We start from the raw sequence: 9,059 nt of genomic DNA, 5'->3' as shown, positions 1-9,059 counted from the left end.
CTTTAATTACGCATAATTTTAATCTACAGTGTACAGAGGTTCGACAGCTTGGGTATAACAACTAGTAATTACAACAAAATATATTTTTGTCTGTAAATAAGACACTCTCGAAAATTTTTCTTCTCCTATAACTTTGGTTCTCAAAGTAAACAAGTGAAATTTAGTCATATTTTCTGATAATTTTCAATCATTTTTTTTGTTTCAGGTTACTTTATCCGATTATAGCATAACTCACTGTCAGTCAACACATCTTTCAGCATTTGGGGGAGGATTCTTCATAGTTCCTAACACTGTTAAATTCTCCTACGTGTTTGCTCATGCTAGCTTCAACGACAATATGACCATTTACATGTGGATTATTGTTTCCTTTGTATTTTATATTATTCTTATGATATGGGCATGGAGGAAAGATAAAGAGGACGTACGAAAGGTTTGTGTAAAACATTTATAACTAAATAATATTAAGCCATATACGAGGGTCATTTCAAAAGTTCTGCAAACTGAAAAATATTATGAAAATAAATAATTTATTGTACAAAATACCTTGAGAGGGCTTCAATACAGAGTGGCCCAAAAGTAGGTACACAGTCCCGTACTGATCAACTCATTGCTTTTTATATCATTTCTTATTGTTATCCATCAGGTAGACTTAGTTTCTTTATTATTTGTTCTTAATGTGTTTTTACTTATATCTTAAGGTCGGAAGAGCAGAAGCAAATAAAACTATAAGCTAGAATGTTATACTTGATCAATGCAGGGGTGTATACCTATTTTTGGGCCACCCTGTATAATATCCATTCTTGCTCATGACTACTTCCCAACGCTATGGTAAATTCTGTATTCCGGATAGGGCACCTTCATTGTTGAGCTGTCTGATCACTCGGGTCACCTCACTGGAAGCTTCGTCAATTGTATCAAAACGTTTTCCACGGAGTGGTTTCTTCAATTTGGGAAGCAAATCAAAGTCTGATGGGCTCAAATCAGGACTATATGCTGGGTGGGGAAGTATTTCTTCGTTGAAGCAATTCTTCTGTGACATGCTTTCTGCTCTTCACTCAGATCATGCGGAACCCATCTGGCAGCGAATTTCTCATCTTTAACTTCCCAGTAATGATTTTTGTAAACTGAAGTAACAGACATTCTGGCCTCATATGCAATTTCCTCACGTGTTTTTCGTCGATCCTCTCTCAAAATGTCATTCAGAATAATCTCAGAGGTATAGTCTGTTGCAGTTGCTGGTCTTCCAATTCTTGGGTTGTCTGCAGTGCTTACACGACCTTCACCGAAATGATCTGACCAACGTGAAACATTGCTACGATTAACTGCACTATTCCCACAAACCTCTTGCAAAGCATTGTAAATTTCAATTGGATTCTTTCCACGTAGAGTTTCAATTTTGATATATGAACGCTGGTCACTATGTGTAATCCGACCTGAGTCACGTTCACCTTACATTTTAACTCTGAATTTCTCACAACACAGCCATGCAAACCAGCAAAACACAGACACAGCCGTCAAGCCCATACTCTGACTTACAATTGACATAAAATTGAACTTGATCACACCACTCAAACGGTCGTGCGTGCGCTGTGTTCAAGTCTTTTGAAATGACTCGTAATTCTTCAAATATGTAAGAAAATCATTTTAAATTCTAATACAAATGGAAAATCCTAAGTGTTACAAATACTATATCTTTGATAGAAAATGTTCACATGAAATAAACCTTAACCCTGAAAAACCAATAAATTTTGCGACACGAACCTGAATTTTTAATTGAATATTCGATTGACATTTATTGAATAACTGTTTTTAGCCAATAAATTACTGAAAATAAATTTTATAAGAAAGTAGCTGTAAGGTTTGAATAATCTTTTAAAATTAGGGCCTTTGTTTAAATCAACTTCAACTTATGCCATTTCTTATCTCAAATCAACTGTATAAATCAAACAAATTTATTGAATAATTCGACCAACTCTACAGTATAATTTGAACAAATCAGTTGTAACATTCGAAAATATCTACTCTACAATTCGAATAAATCTACAGTAAAATTTGTAATCTTGGTTTACTTATTTGTTCCTCCTTCCGTTTCAAAGCTATTTACGCATCATACCGTAGTACTCTTAAGTGAAAAAAGTATCAAAGTAACTCATTTTGTTTTTAAAATAATGATATATCTGATTGATAATTAAGCGTATGAAACACACTATAATTTATATCAAAACCTAACTTGTACAATGTTTCTTTTTAATGAATTTTAGCCGATATTTCGAGTACGTCTCACGGGTACTCTTCTTCAGGACGATACAAAAAATATACAAACTCTTAATATTATAATAATTATTGCATTATAATATTAAGAGATTGTACACATTTTCACATCGTTATTTTTTCATAACATAAAAATATGAATAACAGCTTAGAAGATATTTTTAAGCCTTAGCTCCAGAGAAGAGTACCCGTGGGGCGTACTGGAAGTATCGACTAAAAATTCATTACAAAGGAACATTGTACAGTAAGGTGTAAGGAAAAAATGCTTTTTTTTCGTAATCCGGTTACGGGTAGTGTGGATTTTTGGCCAAATGTCATTAATGAAACGTATAAAAAGTCTCAGCTCGATCAGACAACTCCTTCTACTGCCGAGTAGAGCCCAAATATTAGAAAAGTCAGGAAAAAAGTCACTTTTTAACTGTCTTCCCAAAACAATATTTTTAAAAAATATTTTCTATATTTGTCGATGGTTTAAGTCATTTAAATAGCATTGGAAAAGACAAATAAATACACAAAATAAATTTATTACGGCTATTTCTGTGCACCACAAGCATAAAAGCTAGTTAATGATTCGTAAAAAGATACTGATTTTTCGGGGTGACATACAATTAAACTTAAATATAAAATTATTGAAACCCCTTGAATAACCAGGAAAACACATGAATGCTAAGTTGTAAGAGCAGTAATAGTATAAATAATTTGCTCGCAATGTCTTATGCATCTACTTATCGCACTAGATGGCCTGCCGCCCACCCTTCCCTGAGCGCCGCTTCGCCCAGCGGAAGCGATCAGTCTCATAAGTCGCCAATAGTCAACCAGCTGTGTTGTTGTTGTTTGAGTGTTGTTATTCGAGTAATTTATTAGTGCTGCAGGGAATTTCTACTGTTAATAATTTGCTGTGTGAAGTGTGAAGTGCTGTGTGTAGAAGTGAGAACAGTCTTTTGGTTGTGTTAAGTGCATTTTATTCGTGAGAGAGTAACAGTTACGCTGAAGTTATGGCATCAACAAGTTTGTTATGGTCTGACGTTAGGAATAACATTATTGGGTCACCTAAAAAATTCGGCCGACCACAGCTACCTACCGTTGAAGATGTGTTGAGACAATACCTATGGGGACAAGAAGGGAAAAAGATGAGAATTTAGGTATCCCGGAAAAAGCCTGCAACAAAGGATTTATCTTCTATCGTCGCCAGTAACATTGTAGAAATTTGGGATTACGCCTCAATCAGCGGCGAAGCAATATCCAGTATCAGACAGATTGTTGCAATGATATTGAAGTACCATGATATTGTTTGTGAGTTGCAAAAGTCAGCTAAATCCAGTTCCCAAATTTATGCACAACGAATTGGTGATTTTCAAGAGTCTGCCAAAAATACTTTATTTGATATAGCCTTTTATAAGTGTCCCTATCCTCTTGCCTGTAACTGCGAAAAATGAAGAAAAGTGCCAGTGCTAGAGATGCCTTTTCTTCTAGATCAAAGAATCAAAAGAAAAATGGTTATAGGAAACTTGGATCGTCAGGAAGCCAAACGACGTATCAGGAGGTTAGGAAGAGATCTTCAGCGGTAAAGGTCAATAGCTAAGTGGACGGATCAAGAACAGTCAGCTCATAGCTTTGATCCAGAAGAAATGGAATGCAAAAATAAGCGGTGGGAGAAAGGAGTCAAGTTCAGATGAGGAGTTGCAGCCACCAAAACTTTTTAAAACATTGCCGGAACCTGCTGCTCAGCAAACCAGATTGCAATACCTGCCTTTTGTTCTACAGTATACATGACTAAGATATCAACTAGACACGCGGTCCTTCTAGACTCTTCCTTCCTAGAAGACGTTGGGATGGCCACCTCAGAAAATGTGATCGATGACAACAAAATTCAGACAAAAAAAAAAAAAAAATAGTTTTGCAAAACGATTTTAGCCGACACTAATGCAGCTCTCAAAGAAAAAAAGAATATAATTTTGTATTCTGACGGTAGACAGGACCACACTTTAACCTTAGAAAAGAAAAAAGAGTGTTAATTCATTCATTTATTCATACTACTTTCACCCATAAGTCATACATGAAGCTCGAAGGAAGACTAGCGTATGAATCGGACCCGTAAATAAATAAGATACAAAGAAATAGTTACTAAAAAAACAAAAACGAGACAAAATATGAGACAACATTATACTATACAATCTACAAGCTGCATTTAGCAGACAGGTATTCATCCATTGAATAAAAACAATTGTCCAATAGATACTTCTTTGTAGCTGATTTAAATACATTCATTGACTCAATGTTACGAATATCTTTAGGATCTTATTATATAATGTTGGACCTAAGTATATGGGACCGTTCTGAAACAATGCTGAATGGTGATTTTGAATGTGAAGATTTTGCCTATATCTAGTATTATGATAGTGAAGGTTTTCTTTCTTGGCAAAGAATGTATTAAGATTCTAGGGCGTGAAAATTAATAACTGTAATACATAAAGACATGGCAGTGGTAATATTTGTAACCTTATAAATTTTTTTTTTTTTTTTTTTTTTACATGTTTCGTTTACTCTCGCGTTGGCTAATATCCTGATAACGGTTTTTTTTTTTTTTTTTTAATACGGAAGATTAATTTACTTCTTGAATCATTTCCCCAGAAGATAATACCGTACATTAACAAAGATTGAAAGATACCAAAATAAATGCTTCTTCAGCTATTTATATCCAAAATATTTTTATTAAATTTCAAGGCATAGAAAACATTATTGAGTTTTTATGCTGACATTATATAACTATCCCAAGAAAGGGTATTACTTATATGAAAACCTAAAAAATTTGTTGAAGTTGCATACTTTAAGTCAGAATTCATGATTGATACATTCATGTTATTGATACATTAATGTCATCAGCATGTTTGTTTCGTAAATGGTGAAAGTTTACAGCCACCGCTTTTTCTGTATTACTTTTAAACCGTGTAAAGTAAACCATTTTTGTAATCGATTGTTTGTTTTTTGTTTCATGTTGCAGTGTGTCGTAATTTTCGCCTTAATAAGAATACTTGTATCATCTGCATATAAGGTTGACTCCACTAAGTGAATGTAGTTAGGAAGATCATTAACATGTAGCAGGAAAAGTACAGATCCCAAAACCGAGCCGTGTGGAACACCGCTTAAAACTGGGTTGGAATGCGACAAGAAATGACTACGGAATGACGTTTCTTTATCATTGTATATTACTCGTATTTCGACCGATTGAATCCGGTTTTCCATATAGGATTTTAACCAGTCATTTACTATTCCGTGTAACCCATAGGCTTTTATTTTCTCAATTAGCATATTATTGGGTACTAAATCAAAAGCCTTTGAGAAGTGCAGAAAAAATACCTAAACATTTCTTCCCATTATCTAATTTCTCCCGTACCTGTTCAATATAATTGTACATTGCTGTAGTTGTTGATTTGTTCTTTTGAGAAGAATGTTAGAAGTGTTTTGGAAGGAGAGGAGTATGTTGTGTTGGTTGAAGAGCCTGAATCAGAGTATCTGGGGCACATCACTCCAGCGCCAGGATCAGGAGACTGCATTCAAAAAGCAATGCTCAAGTATTGCAGCAAAAAGGACATTGATCTCACAAATCTAAGTGTTATTGGCCGTGATGGTACCCCAATAAATTGTGGCCTCAAGAATAATGCTATGCTCCTTCGTGAAAAGTCTTTGAACAAAGAGTTATTTGCATGTTTCACATCAACAAACTTCCACCTCGAAACTTATTCCAGTTCCTCGACGGAAAGAGTACAAGACCAAATACCTACGCAGATCCAATTGGAACATTGCTACAAAATTGTGAAACTAAAGCCATCACACGTTATGACCCCATTCCAGTACCTTAAATTTCTGACTTGAAGGTGGATGAAAGTAGCAGTCTAAGAAGTGATCAACAGTATCTTTTCGACATTCGCAAGGCGATATCTTCAGGAAATTGTCCTCAAGGTTTAGCAGAAAGAAGTATAGGAAAACTACATCAAGCAAGGTGGTTGACCCTTGCAAATAGAACATTGCACCCTTATGTATCAACCAGTAGGCCATCCAATAATCTTGTGTGTCTAGTTGTCTACATCTTAAAAGCCTACGCATTCATTTGGTTCTCAATTACGATCGAATGATCTATCATGGAAGGACCATGCCATCTATGGAAGTTGATGAAGTCTTCCCGCTGTCTAGGCGAAGTTACAAGAAACATTATTGGCCCCGTCATCAAGAGAAATGCCGGTTTAGCCATTCAGAAAATCTGCTCTTTTCAATGATTTTGGATTCTGATGCTGTCAAAAGGTAATTAAGTTGGAGTAGATACTGAAAGTTAGAACATTTTGTGGAACCAATGCCGTTCAAGAACTTTATGCTTTTTCTGGAAATTAGACATGACGCCTCATCATATGTAGAAGTCATCGATTGGTCAAACTGTAAATTAACGGAGCCACCACGGACAAATAATATAAGCACTGAAGTTCTGCGTGAGAATATTAGAAATTCTGCCTTTGCACATGAGGACATGAAAGACTTTCCTTGCCATACACAAAGTGTTAAACGAATGATCAAACTCGTCAATGAGGCTTCATCGGTTGTTTGCGGACATGAAAATGGGCACAAATTCGTCTTAGCTACTCTGAAGTCACGGAAACAAATGCCGAAATTTGACACCAGGTCCTTCTACATGACTGACAAATAACTAAGCAAAAACTAAAAAACGGGAGGGTGTTGCTCAACGTGAAGGCACTTCCTCGTGGTGAGTCCTGGATTATTTCTAAAATTTGTTGTCAGCAATTGGAAATTAACGAAGAGCTGCATAATTCTTTTTAGTCGCATACAGAAACCTTCTTGTTTTATTAAAAGCGATAAAGTAATCATAATGCTCATATTTTGTAACGTTTGTCAGGTGGTTTATGCTTGTGTGGTAACTAGCTTTTATGCTTGTGTGGCACAGAAATAGCCGTAATAAATTTGTTTTATGAGTTTGTCTTTTTCAATCCAATTTAATGACTTAAACCATCGAAAAAATATTGTTTTGGAAAGTCAGTTAAAAAGTGACTTTTTTGCTGATCTTCCTAATATTTGGGCTCTACTCGGCAGCAGAAGAAGTTGTCGAGCTTGGGTTCTTTATACGTTTTATTGATGGCATGTGACCAAAAGTCCGCACTAGCCGTAGCTGGATTTCGAAAAAAGGATTTTTTTTTCGATACACCCTATTGTGTAGGAAGCAGCTCAATATAGTGCAATGAAATTTTAATGAATGACAAATAAAAAAAAATCTTATGTATATATGTATTATTCTTTTACAGGGTTGTGCATTTTTTGGAAAAATAATAATAATAATGAAAATAAAAATTAAAATATAATATAAAAAGAAAAAGATACATAAAAGGGCATGGTTTAAAGTATTAGATGCCATGCTAGAAAAATAAGCCTCACCTCAACCTGCTGAGGAATAATAGCCGAAAAGAAGAGAGAGATAAACGAAAATAAAAGTAAAAGAGAGAAAATACAGGCAGAGGCAAAGTTGCGACTGCTCTATAGTAAGTCCAAAAGTAATTGGCAACGGCAGGGGAATGTGGAGGCCTTAAAATAAAATAAAATAAAATAAATCACCCTATTGTACACGTTAGTTCTTGATATATAACGATATATATCAGTTTATTCACCGAGAGTATCCGTTTATACTCAAAAGAATCATCTAAATCCAAGATGGACTTGAATTGAAAACTCTTGGATGTATTATCAAATTCAAACTTTATCAAAATTCAAAGTGTTTCGTCTACCTTAAATTATTTATTCCCAAAACAAGTAATCGCGGCTTCCAATGTATTAAATAAGTAGTCTTTAGTGAAAAAGGTACGGATGATATTACGAATGTTTAAATATCTCCGTTAAAAAAAAGTAATCAGAGACAAAAGTGTATATTTACAGAACATTTTGTCTTTAAAGAACTAACTTCTTCTTTTTACAAAAAGTAAAAGTAAGTGATATTTTGTTAGTTCTATAAATAGAAATTATATAATTTTCGATTACATTCTGGAATTTCTATTTTGGAAATTCCGATACATGTGTTACAATACATATATATATATATGAAATATACAGAGTGTTTCAAAACCAAACCGACAACGTTTGGGGGGTGATTCTTGGCACCAAGATAAGACAAAAAGTATAGACCAACCAAGGTGTACAAATGCTTCCTTTGGGAGTTATAGGCTGCTAAAAACATGAAAAAGCGAACTTTAAAGAACCGTAGCTCGAATACTATGGGGCCTACCATAGTCGGGTCAAGATCTTATGTAGGAACTAGTATGTATCCTAACCAAATATCCATGTTTCAGAATTCTGCGGTACTTCCGCAACAATTTTTATAGAGGTACTTGGTGAGTACTTCAAATTATATGCCCGTAGTCAAACTGCCTCTATAAAAAAAAATTGTTGCGTGAGTATCTTAGGATTCTGAAACATGTATTTTTGGATAGCGCACATATTACTTCCTGAGTGAAGTCTTTGTCTGACTACGGTAGTCTCATAGTTTTGGAGCTATGGACCTTTTAAAGTTCACTTTTTGGTGTTTTCGGCAGCCTATAACTCCAAAAGGAGCCATTTGTGCATCCAGGCTGGTCTATACTTTTTGTCTTATCTTGGTGTCAAGAATCACCTCCCAAACGTTGTCGGTGTTGTTTTGAAACACCCTGTATATTGAATATCCTATTTGAAGTGAACTGACAGAATATTTCTTTTATTATTATTATTATTATTATTATTATTATTATTATTATTATTAT

At 34.7% G+C, this 9,059-nt stretch overlaps 1 protein-coding gene across 1 annotated transcript in view; it reads left to right on the top strand.

The window, feature by feature from the left end:
• Positions 1-233: 233 nt before the first annotated feature.
• LOC145682405 (polycystin-1-like protein 2) overlaps positions 234-9,059 on the top strand; it is a 68,895-nt gene continuing 60,069 nt past the window's right edge. The window contains exon 1 of the mRNA XM_081754016.1: positions 234-430. Coding sequence (XP_081610142.1) covers positions 338-430 — 93 coding nt within the window. The 5' untranslated portion in view covers positions 234-337. The remainder of the gene's footprint in view (positions 431-9,059) is intronic.

This window comes from Thermobia domestica, chromosome 3 (genome assembly GCF_964235325.1).
Source record: "Thermobia domestica chromosome 3, izTheDome1.hap1.1, whole genome shotgun sequence".
In the NCBI taxonomy this organism is placed as follows: Eukaryota; Metazoa; Arthropoda; class Insecta; order Zygentoma; family Lepismatidae; genus Thermobia; species Thermobia domestica.
Note: the sequence above shows the minus strand (reverse complement) of the source record. Positions and strands in the feature narration are given on the sequence as shown.